General features: G+C 43.9%; 1 protein-coding gene and 1 long non-coding RNA gene across 5 annotated transcripts in view; one reads left to right on the forward strand and one right to left on the reverse strand.

Annotated features, from left to right (window-relative positions):
- The window catches only part of NEDD9 (neural precursor cell expressed, developmentally down-regulated 9), a 183,728-nt gene extending 173,503 nt beyond the window's left edge, over positions 1-10,225 (forward strand). For all 4 annotated transcript variants that reach the window (XM_019420119.2, XM_053904909.1, XM_053904910.1 and 1 more), the window contains 5 exons: positions 1,293-1,394; positions 2,124-2,225; positions 3,166-4,401; positions 5,729-5,818; positions 7,891-10,225. In XM_019420119.2, the coding sequence (XP_019275664.2) occupies positions 1,293-1,394; positions 2,124-2,225; positions 3,166-4,401; positions 5,729-5,818; positions 7,891-8,400 (2,040 nt within the window). In that variant the 3' untranslated portion in view covers positions 8,401-10,225. The remainder of the gene's footprint in view (positions 1-1,292; positions 1,395-2,123; positions 2,226-3,165; positions 4,402-5,728; positions 5,819-7,890) is intronic.
- The window catches only part of LOC109249643 (uncharacterized), a 32,424-nt gene extending 11,934 nt beyond the window's left edge, over positions 1-20,490 (reverse strand). Inside the window, exons 1-2 of the long non-coding RNA XR_002072689.2 lie at positions 19,785-20,490; positions 17,937-18,039 (exon numbers count right to left, since the gene is read on the reverse strand). This is a non-coding gene — a long non-coding RNA (uncharacterized LOC109249643). The remainder of the gene's footprint in view (positions 1-17,936; positions 18,040-19,784) is intronic.
- Positions 20,491-20,974: the final 484 nt, after the last annotated feature.

The raw sequence follows: 20,974 nt of genomic DNA on the forward strand, positions 1-20,974 counted from the left end.
AATAGATTCCTTTTTTAAAACCCAAGGCGGCGGAGAGATTTGATGGGATGGTGACTGTGTACTAATCCCCTTTACCTTCATCTCGAGCAGTAATCAACTGCAAACACCGGGATTTAAGCGTCTTAGAGCTCCCCCGGGGAGAAGGGTATTGATGCATTTGGCTGAGTTCCACCCACTTCAGCATAAGATGAACGTGAGCATTTTTCACATAGTTTTGTAGGCAGCCTGACGCCAGAAATGTTCACATTAGAGAAAGGATAAAAGATGATGGTTTCTTAGGGAAGAACCAACTCATCCTAATTTACAAATTGTTCTAAAAAAACCATCATGGGTGATGCTAAGGTGGGCGCTATTAGTCATTCGGGGGTGGGGGGGGGGGGGCGCGGTTAGGCAGAAACAAGACCCTGGTAATTTAGAAGCCCTTGGGGGACTAAATAGGCTTCCAAATGAGTTGAAGTTCAAAAATAATTTCTCTACCCTTGCTTAGGACACAAGGAAGGCTGTAGATACAAAAATCCCAGCCTGTCGGGTGAGATTCCTTTCACTGGCATTGGTTCCAGATGCCACAGTTGTGATGAGTGTGTTTGACTTCCCACATCCCTTGGACATAGGTACTGTCTGGGATGGCTGCTTCCCTGGTGGAAACAAGAAAATGATTAGACACATGACCTCTGTTCCGGGTGGCTCACAGGTCCATCTGTCATTTGTTCCAAAGGTTAGATTGAAAGTTCCTGGAGGCTTCTGAGAGCACCACTGTCTGAGCGTTACTTTCATAAAAGTGCTCTAGTGACCTATGGAATTTTAGTTATAATAATAATAATGTCACATGAAGAGGCATCCTGGGGAAGGTATGAGAGGAATTTTAAGTAGCTGAACTCTCTATTTGCATTATTCACTTTACAAATAGTTTCAGAGCCTTTAAAAAAAAAAGTGCACCTTTTTTTTCCATTATCTGTGGTTTTGGTGCTCCAAAGGGATGATCTAGGACCTTCATAATTTAAAAATGATTCTCCCTTAAGTTGCATCCTGGGAATTGAGACTTTGACCTACTTTGAGATGATTTGTCACCATGAGGAAGAGGGTTGGAGCTATTTCAGGGATTTGTTCTTTGCTGGGATACAAGAGGGGATTTAAAAGTGTTCTGACTTGATGTCTCCTTGTCTCCCTCCTTTTCTGTCTTCCGTTCTTTGTTTATGGGGGAGAGGTGAGGGAGGAGTGCCTGGTTAAGAGGCTAAGAGATATAGTAGGACGGGGGCTTGGAAGTTTACACCTCTGTGTCTTCTTGCCCACAGGTGATAACCCCCGTGAGAACAGGACAAGGCTACGTGTATGAGTACCCGTCCAGATACCAAAAGGATATCTACGACATCCCTCCTTCCCACACCACTCAAGGGGTATGTACCAGGGCCCTGGTCACCAGCAGAGGGGACCACTTCAGGGTGGTATTCCTTCAAAGCTACAGAGCAAAGGGAAGTTCACAGATTAGGTGTGTTTCACGTGAAGAATTATTAAGTTCACCCATCCAGAAGCCATTTTAGCCAATGTTATGTAAATTATGTTTTCTGGGGGCGCCGGGGTGGCTCAGTCATTTAAGCATCTGACTTCCGCTCAGGTCATGATCTCACAGTTCGTGAGTTCAAGCCCCACGTCGGGTTCTGTGCGGACAGCTCAGAGCCTGGAGCCTGCTCTGGGATTCTATGTATCCCTTTCTCTCTGCCCCTCCCCTGCTTACATTCTTGTCTCTCTCTCTTTCTCAAAAATAAACATTAAAAAAATTTTTTAATAAATTATGTTTTCTGGATTTGCTTTATCAGGAAATCCTGATAGGCTTTTACTTGACAAAGCTTTTATTGCTTATCATTTTGTTTCAGGAAGTGTAAATTTTAAACCACAGTTGAAAGTACAGTGTCGATATTTCACGTAATGTCATTTTTATATGCAGTCTGGGTCGAAAATTATGAAATATAAAAAGCAAAATTCCATCAAGCTCTTATGTAGAATGCAGTTAAAGAGCCAAGGTATACATAACCTGGCAAATAAATCCATAAGGAAAGGCTCAGTAGTGTAAAAAATGACAAGTATGCGACATTTCTGTTCTGGGTAACTCAAGTGTTTCTCTTCAGGTATATGACATCCCTCCATCATCAGTCAAAGTCCCTGTGTTTTCAGTTCCAGTGGGAGAAATAAAACCTCAAGGAGTCTATGACATCCCTCCTACAAAAGGGGTAAGTGACAGAGCAGCCCAGAAGGGGTGTGTGTGTGTTTATTGGAATAAAACAAGATGGGCAAACCAAAGGGGAAAAACTAGTCTTTCTGAGAGAGTGAACAAGAGGAAAGAAAGCCGATAGTTAAAGATGAGTCTAAGGATTCCAGGGGCACGCGGCTGGCTTAGTTGGTAGAACACTCGACTCTTGATCTCGTGAGTTCGAGCCCCGTGCTGGACATAGAGATTATTTAAAAAAAAAAAAAAAAAAAAGTGAAAGGAAAAAACCACCTCAAAGATAAGTCTGAGGATTCCATATTTAGGGGACTGTGCTAAAAACGAGGTAGTCCGTAAAGGAGAGCCAGTAAGAAGGTACGATAATTCACTTTGGCAAGCAACTAACACATATCATATTTATGGAAAGTGTTACAGCTTCCTCGGCCCATAGACAGGGGTCAGTGTGTTTGATGCACTCTGTTATCTGCTGGGGTATGCCTGCACAAGAAGTACAGATAAAGGAACTGTGTGTCAGAACATTTAAGCAACTTACGCAGCATTTCACGGCCGACAGGTCCAGGGAGAGACCTTGGGTCTCCCGACACCCAGTCCTGTGTGTTAACACGTAGTCTGCTGCCCAGCCCGGCTCAACCGAGGAAGGAGGCCCGGGAGGTGGTCAGAAACGCGGGACTGGGACCCAGGGAGGGCAACTCAGCCAGGCTCACAACTCACACACAGGCGGCACAGAGGCCACGGGGCGGGACGATCCTGTCAAAGGATGAGGGACGAACAGAGCCGAGCAGAGCCTTGGGAAACACTGGCCGTCAAGTGGGTGGAAGGTGAAAAACAAGGAGCCAGAGAGGCGGCCTGAGAATTCTAGCCTCATTTTAATGTCCTTTTCCATTTCTGCATGTTCGTATGCGCCAAGCAAACAAATACCAGCTCCTGCTTCCTTTACTTTTCAGGTATATGCCATTTCACCCGCTACTTGCCGAGACGAGGCAGGGCTGAGGGAAAAAGAGTATGATTTCCCCCCTCCGGTAAGGCAATCGGGAAGGCTGGACGTCAGACCAGAGGGCGTTTATGACATCCCCCCAGCCAGCACCAAGCCAGTGGGGAAGGACCTCCGCATAAAATATAACTGTGATGCTCCAGGAGCCGCTGAACTGGCCACACGAAGACACCAAAGCGTTTCGGTGAACCACCCACAGCTGGGACAGTCACTGGGCGCCCAGAACGATGCATATGATGTCCCCCGAGGGGTTCAGTTTCTGGAGCCAGCGGCAGAAAGCGGTGAGAAAGCAAACCCCGAAGAAAGAGACGGCGTGTACGACGTCCCTCTGCACAACCCACCAGATGTCAAAGCCTCGCAGGACGTGGTGGACAGTATCAACCGGTTATCTTTCTCCAGCACGGGCAGCACCAGGAGTAACATGTCTACGTCTTCGACCACCTCCAAGGACTCCTCACTGTCAGCCTCCCCGTCTCAGGACAAAAGGCTCTTACTGGATCCAGACACAGCCATCGAGAGACTTCACCGGCTCCAGCAGACCCTGGAGACGGGCGTCGCCAGCCTCATGGCGCTGGTCACCACAGACTGGCGGTGTTACGGGTACATGGAACGACACGTCAACGAGATCCGCACCGCGGTGGACAAGGTGGAGCTGTTCGTGAGGGACTACCTCCATTTTGCCAAGGGAGCTGTAGCAAACGCTTCCTGCCTCCCCGAACTCGTCCTCCATAACAAAATGAAGCGGGAGCTCCAAAGAGTGGAAGACTCCCACCAGATTCTGAGCCAGACCAGCCATGACTTAAACGAGCACAGCTGGTCCCTGAACATTCTGGCCATCAACAAGCCCCAGAACAAGTGCGATGATCTGGATCGGTTTGTGATGGTGGCGAAGACAGTGCCCGACGATGCCAAGCAGCTCACCACAACCATCAACACCAACGCGGAGGCCCTCTTTAGACCAGGCGCGGGCAGCTCGCACGTGAAGAGTGGGTCTGGGAACATCATGAACTCCGCTGAGTACCCACACGCTGCGTCCCAGATGCAGCTGCTGCATCCCGGGGACCACAAGGCCCAAGCCCTCACCAAGCCATTGCCCCCGAGCCTAGGCAAGGACCAGCCTCCTGACTGTAGCAGCAGCGATGGGTCTGAAAGGAGCTGGATGGATGATTATGATTACGTCCACCTACAGGTAAGGAAACCAGACCCATAAAAGCACCTATACTCGTGTCCAGAGAGCCTGGGATTGATACCTGTACGACTGGTAGGCTGGACTGCCGGAGGGGAGAACATGATTACTGGTTCACAAACAAAATTAGTAGTTCACAGGTGGAGGCTATATCGTACTGTTGGGAGAACACTGGCCGGAGAGTCCTGAGTCCCCGGCTCTAGACCTTTCCCCGACACTAACTAAGTGTGATTGACTTCTCAAACCTCCCAGGGTTGTAATTTCTTCATTTGCAACATGAATGAAGCACAGAGTTGGAGCGATCCATTGATATGCCTCAGGCAAGCAGAAAGAGACTCCCCAAGTAGGAGAGTGGGCCCCCAGATAACCATATCCTCTCCACTTCTGTTGGCGTTCTGTCATATAGTTCTGCGTGGTATTTTATTTGAAAAAGGAGAGAGGCACCGTTAAGGAAAAAAGAATGCAAACCTCTATAGTAAAGCATGTCTAAGGTCCCTTCAGCTCTATAATGTGTGTGTGTGTGTGTTTAATTACTTACAGAAAAACTTAACCCGACCTCAGGCTTACCTTAAGGAACACTGGGCATTTGTCAATTGACGTAGAACTTAACCAGCACATGGGAAGCTGGACAGGCACAGTTGGCCTCCTGCAAGTGGGAAATTCTACAAAGCTGACCTGGGATCCCTTTCACTTTGGGGAATTCAGACATTCTACCAGGGTCCATTATTTAGAATTTGGTGTGCTGTCTTATTTCACTTGATTGAGAGGCATGGATTATCCTGAGAACTGATGAACTACCACAATTCCCTTGGGTGCAAGAGACTGGGGAAGGGAGAGAGCTGAGCCCGCCCTCCCTCCCCCATCTCCCAGTGCTAAGGAAAGGTGTGGAGACAGAGTAGATGGGGGCATTCACCATTCATATGGCGGGTTGTCCAGCTCTGTCTGTTGCAAATACCGACTTGGTGTAGAGTCATAGATGATTCAACGAAACCAGGAGCGCAGCGTGGATCCCATTAGAACGCCGAGAAACAGTGTTGCTTAAGGAGGTTTGAAGGGGATTGTGGGTCTCCAAGAATGGTGAAGTGGAGCAGAGATGGTGGCCTCTCACATGGACACAGACTTTACTTTTCAGCCTTGACCTCCATGGTGACTCTGGAAGTCTGGCAGAGAAGCACACCAGGGCCTGGGGTTCACAGGGCCTAACTGGGCCTGTGGGAAATCGCCAAGCCATTGGAAAATGAAAGGGTGTTTACACGTTTGTCAATGAAATTGTTAGCATAAGTGAATCACAGGGGTGATGTAATGTTTTCTTTGTGTTGGAAAATAATAGGGCAAGGAGGAGTTTGAGAGGCAACAGAAAGAGCTGCTGGAAAAGGAAAATATCATCAAACAGAACAAGATGCAGCTGGAACATCATCAGGTAAGTTCACTCAGAACAAAACCTAGTGGGTATTGAAAAGATTTCCCACTTAATAAGGAAGGTGTTACTTCAAAAGATTATGGTTTTGATCCTTCCAGCATACTTTGGCATAAATAGGCTCTAAGGCATATAATAGGGTATAAGAACAAAGAGAAAGTTTATAGCGTTGGTAATCCAGCTGGTGTTCCTGGATTATGTCCAAACAGCCATTTTTTTCCGGGCTAATTCTGTATATCTAACATATTAGGACTCTTTGGGTTAAAGCTGTTGGTCTCAAGGAGCAGGACCCACTCAAGCTAGCCCAAGCAAACAGGTTTTATAGTAGGGGGATGCAAGAACAGAAAATGCAGATACAGCCAGGTCTGATGAGAGCTAGGACTATAAATTCTCTCTCCTCCTGTACTTCCTTTGCTTTTCTCTAAATCTGCTTCCTTCTCTATTTTCTAGCAGTTTCCTTTGCTTATCTATTCATTTGTCGCCCCTCTAACTTTACAGAACCCATAAATGGCCACTCAAAGTCCTTTCTACAGATGGCTTTTCGTCTCAGCTTCCTCAGCTGATGGTTTCCTACTGTGGTTCATCAAATTCCTCAAAAAAAAAAAAAAAAAAGAGCCTAATTGGGTCATCTCTATCTCTCTCTCTCCTACAACTCAAGCCTATGGCTTGGCTGTTTGTTCTTGGTCCAATCGAAGAGAACGAGGGCAGGATCAAATGTTTTCAAATGACATGCAAGCTCTTAAACAAGGGATTTGGGCAGGGCAGGTTCACTCAACAGTTGGGCATGAGTGGGGCTGATAATGATGGGTATTGCTAGTAACTGGGCACAAAAATAAAAAGCAATGGATTGAGGACTTATAAGCCTTTTAAATTGAAACGAAATGGCATGCAGAGACATGTCCTTGCTTTCGGACCAGCCAACTATGTGACCTCAGGCAAGTCACTTAACCTCCGTGAACTTCAGTTACTTACGTATAAAATGAGAAGATCCCCCAGCTCTCCATCTAATAAGATGATACATTTATGAACATATTTGCAACAGCATAAACGAGATAACTTCAAACATCACGTTGTACCTGGTTATATCCGCTTTGGCATTTGGCCAAGTAGGACAGCAGGGCTTTGGGGAACTTGTTGAAACCATAGCAATTCCTAAGAGGAAAGCAGAGTCGGTTGAAAAGTAAAGCTCATTGTGCATTTCTTGTGGGGGAAGCTGGACGAGGCTATCCCTACTCTGACTGAGCCCCACCTTGGAGCAGATCACTGAGTCCTAAGCTAAGGTCACAAATAGTCCTCACCTGCAAAAGAAGGGTCTTTCCTGAGATTTGGTAGAATAGCATGAAATTATTATCACTGCAGCTTAAATAATACACCAGCTGGACGCAGGAAGGGAAGAAAAAAGCTAACGCTCATTGAGTCTGTGTGTGAGGAGCTTTTCTTTCAACAGCTCTGAGCAGCTAAATGGTATGATGCACAATTATTCAGATTCCCATAGAGACGCTCTTCTCCACAATGTACATGTATTTACGTGCATTAGTCTCTCCTGTAGTGCTGGATAATAACATTCACGGATCTTGACTGAAAGAGTAGGAGAAATGGAAAGGGGTCACAGACTGTCATTTATCTAAGAGTCTGGAAGGGACAGAGTCAAGGCTTTCCCAGAGAAGGAACCAACTCTCAGTTTCCCTCGCCACCACTCAACGTTCAATAAACATTTACACAGAGGCTACAATAAACCAAACACCATTCTAAGCACTCTGTAAACCTTAACTCATTTAACCTTCATAAAGGTGCAGGTAACAGAGCTGAGTCTAAGGGCGAGCTGCCTTCCAGCCTTAGGGCAGAAGAGACCAATGCGCAGTCACAGGGGCCTGAGCTGGCCGATCCCTTAGGGATCCTCTACGTTTCACACTTTAGGAAAGTCAGACAACCTGACCAAGGCCTCCCATCTAATGAGCACTTGACTCTTGTTGGGGATTAAAATCCCTGTCCTTGAACTCCAAGCCCCGGGGTTCATTTCCGGCACAGCGCACTTGCCTTACCCTTCAGGAAATCTGCTTTTTGCTTCCTTGCAGCTAAGTCAGTTCCAGCTGCTGGAACAGGAAATTACCAAGCCCGTGGAGAATGACATCTCCAAGTGGAAGCCCTCTCAGAGCCTCCCGACCACAAACAGCAGCGTGGGCTCTCAGGATAGGCAGCTGCTCTACTTCTACTATGACCAGTGTGAGACCCATTACATCTCCCTCCTCAATGCCATCGACGCCCTCTTCAGCTGTGTCAGCTCCGCGCAGCCCCCGCGCATCTTCGTGGCCCACAGCAAGTTTGTCATCCTGAGTGCACACAAACTGGTGTTCATTGGGGACACGCTGACGAGGCAGGTGGCCACCCAGGACATTCGCCACAAAGTGATGAACTCCAGCAACCAGCTCTGCGAACAGCTCAAGACTATAGTGATGGCGACCAAGATGGCCGCCCTCCATTACCCCAGCACCACGGCCCTGCAGGAGATGGTACACCATGTGACAGACCTGTCCAGGAACGCCCAGCTCTTCAAGCGCTCTTTGCTGGAGATGGCAACCTTCTGAGAAGGGCAGGAAGAAGGGGGAGCTGAGCGCGCCGCCAAGGAAAACTGGAAATGCTATCTGGTTTTTGTAAATGTTATCTATTTTTGTAGATAATTTTATATGAAAATGAAATATTTTAACATTTGATGGGGTTAGATGACATTCAGAAATTCAGGGAGCTCGAGGGGGAATTTTTTTTTTTTTTCCTGTGTGGTTCTTATGTAAACACGTAAGCATCTAAGGCATCAGCTGTACAGAAACGTGTCCATGTGCGTGTGTATGCCTGTGTATGCACGTTCGTTTGTAGACGTCTGTCCGAGACATTCCATTAGAAAACATGAATTAAGAAGCACCTTAGTAACCACCTCCTAATGCTGCATTTTTTTCCTTTTTTTTTCTTTTTTTTTTTTTTTAGAAAACATACCAGCTAGTTGTAATATTGCTATATGTATACTAGCAATTATCCTGAGCCTGTCACTTCCAAGTCTGGGAAGCACGTATACATGCAAATGTTCACCTTCCAATAATGAGGCATGATGTGACTTGTTCTTGTTTTGAGGCCCCTTTCAAAGTTGACCTTCTCGGGCACATTGTGGCAAAATGCCGCACTTCTGAGGGAGGAAGCCCTGTTAGAAGTTTCAGGAAGTGTATGTTGATTCAAGCACCGATATTTTAGAAGTATTTCAAGGCCATATCCCCAGTTAGGGCTGGGTTGTTTCAAAACAGAGAGGACATCACAATAAAAGGAGAGCACATGTTTCCCCGGGGCTTTTTGATCATCTGCGTTTATGAGTGATTTGGCCATGAGGCTTTCCAGAGGGTGTTTTAAATTTGCAAAGACCAGATTATTTGCAGCAGGAATTCATAAAGACATATCAGACTACGATTGTCCACAAAAAGAAGGGATGGTTCCGTTCTGTCAGGTTTAAGTAGAGGCCTTTTTGGACTCTCAACATTCACTTGGGTGCTACCACCGTCAGTACCTGAGGGAAACTGACCAGTTTCTTAGTCACTTAAAGGTTAAGAGCCTCCAGGCCACATCCTACTCTATAAGAATCCATTGCTTGATCTCGCACCCTTCTTCAAACATGCAGCTGCTGACCCAACACTGAGCCCATCGAGTCTTTACAATTCTGTCTGGCCCACGGCCCTGTGTAAACAGCCCATTGCCATCTCACAGCTCAGCAAAGTCCGTCCCCCTTAAACCTGATGGTGTTGGCACAGTACAGACACAACACAAGCCATCAGATTCATCTTGGGGCAGATGAGACCTTTCCTACCCAATGGGTAAAGGTATTCTCACATTACCAAGTCAGGAAGCATGTTATCTATAGGCTTTTGGTCCCGTTCTTATTTAATGGTTCTAGTCTAGCCTATTGGAAAACGTTTTTATTTTGCAATATATGCCTTGACTTAATTAAGCTTGCTTGTTTTAAAAGCCAAATCATTGGAACAGGAAGGGATTTAAGAGAGAAGAATGTGCGATCTAAGTGTGATGGAAAAAAAAAAAAAAAATCAGTGAAACATCATAGAAGGTGCTTTTGAAAACAGCCGTAATTGTAGCTCTCCAAGTTCTCTGTCAAAAGATGATTACAAGTTGTATGGTTATATGACAAGTAAGTTTGTAGGGAGGAAGGAGACTGCTGAAAATCAACTAAGCAGGAGTTCAAAAGTTTCCCTATAGATTCCATTGTATAATAATGTGTATTTCTTAGGAGATGACAGACTTGTTCTAAGCTACATGGTGACATTTCACGTTTTCGAAACCAAAACATTCAGTCTGTATTACTCTTTCCCATCTTGTATGTAAAGGTTATTTTTAAAACATTAAATTTTTAGATCTCGATTTCCAAAGGCACTGGGCTTTCTTTTCCATATTTGTCTTTGTCACAGAGCAATACTAGAGATCTGGATTTTTTTAGGAGAATTGAGAGTTGTGTATTCTTTCACTTGGTGTCACTTCAGAGTGTATTTACATATGAAGAAAATTCTGCGATCTGTGGACATTGCCAAACCCAAATATCTAGAACAAGGCTTGGCTTCCCCAGAAAGCCTGTCCATTTAAATCATGGGTACGATGATTTCTACCATCATAATACGGATGATACCATTTGTGAGGTTTTAGAATCAAAGAGAGTTGCTTAATTCATTTTGGAAGAGACATAAAGAAACAGTTAAAAGAAAACTAGATTTGATGAAAATTAGACATTCGTATCCACGTAAATTATTTTTAATGTTTAGCCCCCTCTTTCACACAGGTATCCTAACTGTGAGATTAACAGATGAAGTTATTTGTATATATTTTGTATCATTTTGTCCACATCTATAAACATGAGCTGAGTTTTAAGAAAAGTGTCAAGACACTTCAATGGGGACTGAAGTCTTTTGAAAACATCGTACAGGAACAACTGGATCTCTCCATGGAAAAAAACGAAGACTTACCTTACAGCCTACACAACACTGAAATGGAGCATAGACTTATATGTAATACTTCTAGAAGAAAACATAGGAGAAAATCTTTGTGATTTCAGGTAGATAAAAGTTCCTTAGATAGAAAAATAAATAAGTAAGTAAATAACGGGTGCCTGGGTGGCTGAGTTGGTTAAGTGTCTGACTTCAGCTCAGGTTATGATCTTCCGGTTCATGAGTTTGAGCCCCACTTTGGGTTCTGTGCTGACAGCTCAGAGCCTATAGCCTACTTCAGATTCTGTGTCTCCCTTTCTCTCTGCCCGTCCCCAACTCATGCTCTGTCTCTCTGTCTCTGTCTCTCTCTCAAAAATAAATAAATGTTAAAAAAATTAATAAGTAATGAAATAACTAAATAAATGAATAAATCATAAAAGAAAAAAATCGATAATTTGGACTTTACCAAAATTAAAAACTCTGCTCTTCTAAGGAGACCATTAAAAAATACAAAAAGGCAGCCCGCAAAGCAGGAGAAAATATTTGCAGGAGAAAGTATCACATAAATCCACCAGGGACATTAATCAGAATGAAGAGATGATGAAATTTTTTTTTAATGGGCAAAAAATGTGAACAGAAAGCTCACAAAAGAAGACCTACGAATGGGCAATAAGTAAATGAAATGTAAACACACCAAATAGAGTCAATAAAATTAAAAAGGCAAGCCATCCCAACTGTTGACGAGACAGGAGCAAATGGAACCCTCATACACTATTGGTGAGAGTGTAAAATGCTACAAACGCTTGGGAAAATACATAGGCAGTTCCTTAAAAAATTAAATGTATGCCTAATGTATTACTTAGGAAACCCTCTCGTACGTATTTACTCAAGAGAAATAAAAGCATATGTCCATACAAAGACTTGAAGAAGAATGCTTACAGCAGCTCTACTTGTAATAGCCAAAAGCTAGAAACAACCCAAATCTCCATCTGTGTGAATGCATAAAAAACCACTATTGTGTATCTACACAGTGGAATACTACACAGAAATAAAAAGGGACGATAAAATTGAAACAAAAACAATATGATTGAATTTCAAAACCATTGCGACATATAAAAGAAGACAGACAAAACAGACTACATACGGTATGTTTCCATTTACACAAAATTCTAAAAATGCAAATTATAGTGACAGGAAGCAGCTCAGTGGTGTCCTAGAAAGAGGAGGGGTGGCAGGGATTCCAAAGGAGCTCAGGGCAACTTTGGGGAAATGATGAAAATGGCTATTTTATTGATCATGGTGATAGCTTCACAGGTATACACCTGTCAAATCATCAGTTTGTACACCTGAAATACAGATGATTTATTCTTTTGTTAGTTATGACTTTTTAAAAACTAAATGATCTAAACGCACCAATTAAAAGTCAGATTCTCAAACTGGATTTTTTTTTTAAAGCAAGACTAAGCTATATACTATTTAAAAGACACCTGCACTAAATGAAAATATACATATAAGTTTAAAAGCAAAGGGATGGAAAGAGATGTACCGTGCACATTCTGATTTAAAAAGAAAGCTGGAGCAGCTACATTAGCAGACAAAGAATTGAGAACAAGGACAAAGGAGGACACTGCAAGATAAAAGGGTCAACTCATAAAAAAAATTATTTATTTTGTATGTACCTAATCACAAAGTTTCAAAATTTATGAAGCAAAAACTGATATAACTGAAAGGAAAAATGGGAAATCTGTCATTAAAGGTGGAGATTTAGATACTCCTGCCTCAGTAATTAATAGAACAAGTAAACAATTACCAGTAATAACTGGTAAAGATTATTCCAGGGAGCATCTGGAACTCCCTACACTGCTGGTAGGAATGTAAAATGGTGCCACCATTTTGGAAAATGGTTTGGCAATCTCTTATAAAGTTAAACATACACTTACCATATAACCCAGCAATTCCAATCATACATATTTACCCAAGAGAAATTAAAATATGTATGTCCACACAAAAAACTAACTTGCTTTATTCATCATAGTCCCAAAGGAAAACAATCCAATGGCATCCACAGGTGAGTGGATAAATAAATTGTGGTCTATTCATACAATGGAACAGTATTCATTAATAAAAAGGAGTGAATGCCAGTAATTTCTCTGACAACAGCCATAGCAACATTTTTCTAGCTATGTCTCCTGAAGCAAGGAAAACAAAAGCAAACATAAACTATTGGGATTACATCAAAATATAAAGCCTCTGCACACTGAAGGAAATAATCAACAAAACAAAAAGGCAACCTATAGAAGGGGAGAAGATATTTGCAAATGGCATATCCAATAAAGGATTAGTATCCAAAATGTATAAAGAACTTATACAACTCAATACCAAAAACCAAATAATCCAATTAAAAAATGGGCACAAGGGGCGCCTGGGTGGCTTAGCTGGCTGAGCACCCGACTGCTGATTTCATCTCAGGTCATGATCCCAGGGTTGTGGGATTGAGCCCTGTGTCAGGCTCTGCACTGAGTATGGAGCCTGCTTAAGATTCTCTCTCTCCCTCAGTCCCTCTCCTCTGCTCCCTCTCTCTCTCTCTAAAAACAAATAAAAAGTGGGCAGAAGCCATGAACAGACATTTCCCTGAAGAAGAGATACAGATGACAAATTGATACATGAAAAGATGCTCAACACCACTTCTCATCAGGGAAATGCAAATCAAACCACAATGAGATACCACCTCACATCTGTCAGAATGGCTAAAATAAAAAACACAAGGAACAAGTGTTGGTGAGGATGTGGAGAAAAAGGGACCCTCGTGCTCTGTTGGTGGGAATGCAAACTGGTACAGCCACTGTGGAAAACAGTATGGAGGTTCCTCAAAAAATTAAAAATAGAATTACCATATTATCCAGTAATCACACTGCTGGGTATTTACCCAAAGAATACAAAAACACTAATTCAAAAGGATATATACACCCCTATGTTTATTGCAGCATTATTTACAATAGTCAAATTATGGAGGCAGCCCAAATGTCCATCAATAGATGAATGGATAAAGAAGGTGGTATACATACAAGGAATATTACTGAGCCATAAAAAAGAATGGCATCTTGCCATTTGCAACAACATGGATGGAGCTGGAGAGCATGATGGGAAGCAAAATAAGTCAAAGAAGGACAAATACCGTACGATTTCACTCATATGTGGAGTTTAAGAAACAAAACAAATGAACAAATCAAAAACGAGATGCACCGAAAAAACTGATGGTTACCAGAGGGGGGGTGAGTGTGGGGACGGGCGACACAGACAAAGGACATTAAGAGCACACTTATCATGATGAGCGCTGCGTAACATACAGAATTGGCGCATCATATTGTACACCTGAAACTAACATAGTGCGATGTTAACTCTAAAAAAAGAAAGCAACCAAAACAAAAATAAATAAATAAAAGGAGTGAATTAACGACACATGTAACAGCATGGATGGATCCACCTTAGAAACATTTTGCTGAGAAAAAGCCACCCAAATAAAGAGTACATATATACAAAGTTCTAGAAAACACAGATCTACTTGGCAGTAACAGACATCAAATCAGTGATTTCCTGCAAGGGTGGGAGTTGGGGATAATTCGGAAAAGAGGACGAGGGAACTTTTTGGTGTGACGGACACGTTTTATTTCAGGGCCATACATATGTGTTATATCTGCGCTCTACGATGGAAATGTTAATATCTACTCAAAACGGGTGCATGTCCTCACAGGTACGTCTAGCTCAATCAAGTTGATTTTCAAAAGAGGTAAGGCATTTCCCAACTGATTCTAATGTTCCATTTTTTTGTCAAACCAATACTGCCAATTAATTCACCAGAAACGCTGGCAGCCCCTCCCCAAAAAAAATTTTAAAAAAGGGCAAATAAGAAAGTTCAGCTTTTTAGTGACAACCCTGGGCTAGTTCAAGACTCACCAGGAAGACAGAGACAGTTTCCTGCTCCCCTAGTCAGTTAAAAGTCTGTCTGGGCTTTAGATGTTTCCCCACATACCACATCCACATTCTTCACAGTTTTTGAGGAAGGATGACAAAAGAAATTGCCATTCACCAGAGGACATGAAAAACAAGGATTCATGCATTCATTGAACATTTCTTGCCTGGCCGCCACAGCACGGATCGGCTGTGCCCATCAAGGCAAGGGCGGCCCCAGCCCGAGCAGTCGCCCAGCCTCCCAGCCAGGGTCTCTACCTGCTCAGCAAATGTGTGGTGCCCCAGCGGGGGCAGGAAGGAAATGGAAGTCCTGCTCTCTGCTTTGCTTTGTTTGAAGCCAAAAGTAAACATGCTTTGGAAACAATTTAAGGCAGATTACAGACAAAAGCCCAAGTGAAGGTCAATCTTGTACGAAGAGCTTTAAAATACAAGTACTTTTTAGACGGGACCCAAGAAAGTGAGAGGACAATGAAATCCATACAGAGAGAAAGAGAAAGAACAGTCAAAGATTGCCTGGCCTGTCCGGGGATTTGCTCTAAGGATTCCCATTTGCTTAACACTTGGGAAGTCTTCTCGAAAAGGCGGCCGTCATGATAACAGATGCCGTGTTCTGAACACAGCACTTGGTAGGGTGGAAGGCGGTGAGGACGGGCCTCGAGGATCCTGAGAGCTCAGTTAGGAAGCCCTCGTGTCCGTGTAGGAGAAAGGGCGAAGGGAGCCTGGGCCAAAAGGGAGAGAGAAGCAGACAGACTCCAGGTGTATAGGAGAGGGAATCAACACGATTGATGAATTGCACATGGCACCTGATGCAGGGGTAGCTATGCTGAGGGTTTCTGGTTTGGGCATCGGGACGGATGTGGACCCATTCTGAACTAGGAAGCACCACAGTTCTGGACGTCTCCATGAAAGCAGCCTGGGGTGAACACTATCCCAGCCTGGCACTGAACCCCGAGGCTAGGCAAAAGAGGGAATAAACAAGGCCATAGAAACCCCAAACAGTACCACGGGAAGACTCCGTTCAGCCCACCCTTCTTTCCTCCCAGGTCCTGAACGTGTAGGCACACGCTTATTTTGTGCTTGAAAGCAAGAAAAGAGAAGAAAAAAACAACCTTGAAAGGGTTTTAATGAGTAGAGGCCAGAACACCGGAGAGAAACCTTTAAAAGGGGCAACAGAAAAAGTTGGGCAGGCTGACTTTTATCTCAGGGTTTACTGTTACCAGTCTCTGACACAAATTCCTCCACCGCCTGGAGGGAAGACAGAGCCCATACCTCACAACACGATTTAAGCCCATCTCCTACCAACTATAATTAAGAAAACTGAGTTAACAGAAAGGGCACCCTCGTTTGTCTCCTCGTGGACAATTTTCCAGGGAGACAAGAGTCAGCAAGGAATGATGTTAAATGAAAACATACCCTTAATTTTCTCCGGCCCGCCTGGCAGTTAGGATACCATCAGACATCAGACACTATCTACACTTCCCCCACAACAGTTACCACGCAAAAGCAGTTTATGAGTCTCCTTTATGACCCAGGGAGCATAACAGAGGGTTTTTTCAGAACTGCCTGAGCCCTTTGTGATTTAAATCCCTATCAAAGAAGTTGAAGTCTCGAAGAACAATGGTTCTGAACGGGACATTTTAAACACTGCAAAAAGAAGCAACATATTCCAGAGTCTTGCACAACGTTGAACTACCAAGACAAAGGGGTTGGTGTGGTGTATTTTTAGGAGGATGTAAAAATGTAAATGGACCACTTGAGTTAAGGTTGTCCTTCCCCCTGGGCAATTATTTCCACCTATCTGTCTAGACATCCAATCAACACTAGGGAGAAAACCTAAGAGTTGACAAAAGAAGGTTTTAGTTGAATAATGGGTCCCCCAGTCTTGTTTGCAAAGGAAAATCAACAAGCAAGAAAACAAAAGGTCTGCAAAGAACCTTCAGAAGAGGGCCTGTGGGGGCCTGTTGTGTGGAGGAAAGCGTTCTGGAGAAAAGTTAGCATGTCCTGTCGCTTGCAAAGGGGACCAGACTTGCGTGTTTACACTTCCCAGGCAGCCGCCCTTATTGGAAAGGGCCCTCCAAGAGTCCTTTATGTCCCTGCCACTGCAAATGGCCTACGCTCATTCACTCCAGGTAACAATGGCTTTATCTGGACACCACCTACGATGGTTCTGAAGCTTTTCATTTAGTGCCTACCATTTTGCTGATCTAAAGCAGAGTTCACTCGGGAGCCCTCAGGGTAGCCTCACACAGCACCCCCCTGTGGTGAGTTGGGAAAACAAAGAGTCCGGAAGGGCAATTTGGCTTTTCTGACAGATTCTGCCATCACCCTGCTTTTGCAGGAGATGCTAACGCAGACCTTGTTCGATGTTACACATATAAGCTTTTTTTAATGTTTTTATTATTTATTTTTGAGAGAGAGAGAAAGAGAGAGAGAGAGAGAGCAAGCAGGGAAGGGGCAGAGAGAGAAGGAGACACAGAATCCAAAGCAGGCTCCAGGCTCCGAGCTGTCAGCACAGAGCCCGATGCGGGGCTTGAACGCACACACCGAGAGATCATGCCCTGAGCTGAAGTCGGACGCTTAACCGACTGAGCCACCCAGGCGCCCTACAAATATAAAGCTTTTAAAAGAATTCTGCAGTGCTCTAGAAACACATAGCACTGCTCTTATTTCTCTGCCTGCACCTGTCCCTATCCTATTGTATATTTCAGACATAGGGCATCTGGAGTTCTTCTTTTCCATCTCATGGCCTGGAGTTCAAGTCATGTTTGCTGACTGGCTAACTGACCACATGAATGAATCTATTCCCCGAAAGTCTCCTACCAGTCCCACACTGGAGAAGCCCTTTGAACCAAAAGGACTTTGCAGGATCCTTAAAGATCACAAATAAAATCTGAAATCCCTCCAAAGGGCAGGATTTAGAGTACTCATAAGTTCCGGTTGCATTGTTTCCCTTCATGTAAGTGATTTTCCATCATTCCTTTTAGTGCCTTCTTGTTGTGGTGGTTGTTGTTGCTGGGTGACTGCCATTTCGCTGCCAGCAATCTCCTGAGGTGGGATTTCCTGTTTCCTAGCTCCCTGCGGGCACAGCTCCAGGGGACTCCCTTGCAAGTTGGTGTAATGAGGCCAAACCCTCTGTCCCTGGATTTAGAATCCGTGGTTTTGGATTAACTGTGTTGTTACGTTACCTTATGTGCTCTCTCGATGGGACTCGCCACTTCTGTTTCTTCCCCATCCTGGTACTCAGATCTTTAGACATCACAGCATTTACAGACCTTTCAACCACGGGACCTGGAAGTAAAAATCAATTACAGAGAAAATTGACAAGAGGCTAAGTGTTCAAGAAAAGCTCTATTACCAATAAGCAAAGCAAAGCAAAGACAGACGTATTCACGTTTAAGCATCGGGAATGTTTTGTCTCTTCTGAGTAACTGATCAGTTTTTTGTCATGGAAGTGAGATTTTTTTTTAACTAATTGATCATGTTTTCCTTTTTGCCTTTCCCATAGAGAAGTTCTGAGACAAATTCGATGCCAGTGTTAGTAACTATTTAGTAACCTACGGCTTGAGTATATGGGTTCTAACTTTTCGTCTAATCTTCTCTACCTAGATTATTCGCTATCCTCTCTTTTTAGCATACTATCTTTAATATTACATGTATTCGTGGGAAATATTTTGGCTGTGTAAGAGCTCAGATGCTCATGGGTGTGTAAAGAACCAGGGCTCTGCTTCTCCTTCCGCAGAGTCAAGATGTTCTCTAGGAGGATGGGCTGGGTCAGTCCTATTGGGCTCACAGCCATTCTGCCTACTGCCCAGGGTTCTGGGCTGGGACCAGTTCCGCTGGCGATTTCCGACACCCTAAATCAATCCTTCGTTGCAACGTCTCCCAGGTTTGGATGTGAAGTCAGTCCAGATTTCCATTTCTGCTGCTGTCTGCCTTCCCTCAAGGAACCGGTGCCCTTTCCTGAAATGTGGTCTCAGACATTACGGGTGAGGATCCCATTCCTTGTTCTCTCGGGAGGCATCTCAGCCGCTTTATCATTTCACAGATGCAAGCTTGACTCATCAGGGCCCAGAAACATCAAAGCCCCAAAGCTCTACCTGCGAGCAGTAACTCAGCCCTAACGAAATGCCCTGTGACGACTGGAAATCACAACAAAAGATGTGCGGACTTTCCAGCTGCAGGTGGAAGGAGCACATATTCCCCGCTTGTAACATTCCCGCGGAAGGGAAGGGAAGAACTTGCTTCCACCCTCACACGCATACGCGTCTCCCTATGACTGGTGCCTCCAAGTGGCAGAGGAACATCCTTCAGCCTCCCCCCAGACGGCTTATTAGCGGCAAGGGGAAAATAGTAATTATTTTGTCTGAGAAATCAGACAACCGCTTGATGGAGCATGGTGATCCGAGCCACCGCCACCAGCGAGGGGCAGGCAGATATCGTGTGTCTCCAGAGATAAGATCCTGAGCCGGTCACCGTGTCTCCTATGTAGGACTGAATCTCCTTACCTAATCGCGACAAGGCATCAAACACAAGATGAAGAATGCTTGTTCTATTTTGTTAAAGGCAGGAGGGGAAACATACTCTGCAAAAAAAATATCAAGGTCACACAAGACACGGGAAGGGGATGAAATGTGTCCAGATGAAGGAGGCAAGAGAGATTTGACAACGAGAATACCTAGAACTAGTCTGGAGCCCGTCCTGGCGGAAATGAGAAAAGACCTTATTACTGGGTTAACTGTCAACATTGAAATATAGACAGCAAATGAATAGAAGTATCTCATCAGTGCTACATTTACTAAAGATAGACATGCGCTGATTACGCAAAAGAACAGCCCTATTCCTAGCAAATACGCACTGACGTATTCTAGGATAAAGGGCCACCGTGTGGGTATTTGCGTCTCAGAAGAAGAACGTTACATACGCTAACAAAGAATCTCAGGAAGTGTGATATTCCTTGTTGCACCTTCCTTTACAACCTTTCTGTAAATTTGGGATTATTTCCAAGTAAAACACTTTAAAAACAACAACAGTACCTCAATCTTGGCCTCAGCAAAAGAACCTGGGTTTAAATCTTATCTCTGCCTCTTAGCTGTGGGATCTTCGGTGATCTTACTCTCTGCAAAGTTTGATCTCCTCGTCAGTAAAATGGGCATAATAATCGTTGCTGTGTAGGAGGCTTGTTTCAAAGCTGAAATTAAAACTTAATGTTTATGAAGCATTTAGAACAGGTTCTGGCATACAGTCAGCGTCATGCAATTGTTTGAAAAATGTGTCACCACAATTCTGAAGTTAAAAACAAAACAAACACACAAAACGGCTTTTTCCAAACCTAAATATCCCCTCTTAGGATCCACTGACTGACTAAATTAATACATCAGTGTTTTCAACGACTTAGCCTGAACTGTGTGTTAATTGCTAGGTGGCTAATCAGACAGATACGGTTCATCGAGTAAGGTCAGAAAGGTCGGGGGGAGCCTAAGCTATTTGTGTAACTTTGCTTTTATAAGAACAGTGAAATATATTACAAATCAGATATTCAGTTAAAATAGACACAGAGACGGGCACCTGGGTGGCTCAGTCAGTTGAGCGTCTGACTTCCGCTCCAGTCAGGATCTCATTGTTTGCGAGTTTGAGCCCCATATCGGGCTCTCTGCTGTCAGTGCACAGCCAGCTTCAGATCCTCTGTCCTTCTCTCTCTGCCCCTCCTCCACTTGCACTCTCTCTCTCAAAAATAAACACTTAAAAGAGTGAAAAAAATAAAATAAAATAAAATAGAATAGAATAAAATAGAATAGAATAAAATAAAATAAAATAAAATAAAATAAAATAAAATAAAACAAACAGAGAAAATAAGTACTCATTGAACTGAACTGAACATATTTGAGTATTATATTGAGTTTCCAATACATAAAGGGGGAGAGGAAATACGATAACATCCTAGATGGTCCAGCCTTGGGGCGCCTGGGTGGTTCAGTTGGTTAAGCGTCTGACTTCGGCTCAGGTCATGATCTCACGGTTTGTGAGTTCAAGCCCTGCGTCGGGCTCTCTGCTGACAGCTCAGAGCCTGCTTTGGATTCTGTCTTCTTCTCTCTCTCTGCCCCTCCCCACGTATGCCGTTTCTCTGTGTCTCAAAAATAAGTAAATGTAAAAAAAAAAAAAAAAAAAAAAAAAGAATTTAGATGGTCCAGCCTTGTTCGGGGCCACAAAGTAAGCAGAAAGTCAG

This window comes from Panthera pardus, unplaced genomic scaffold (assembly GCF_024362965.1).
Source record: "Panthera pardus isolate Hobbes unplaced genomic scaffold, ASM2436296v1 HiC_scaffold_17, whole genome shotgun sequence".
NCBI lineage: Eukaryota > Metazoa > Chordata > Mammalia > Carnivora > Felidae > Panthera > Panthera pardus.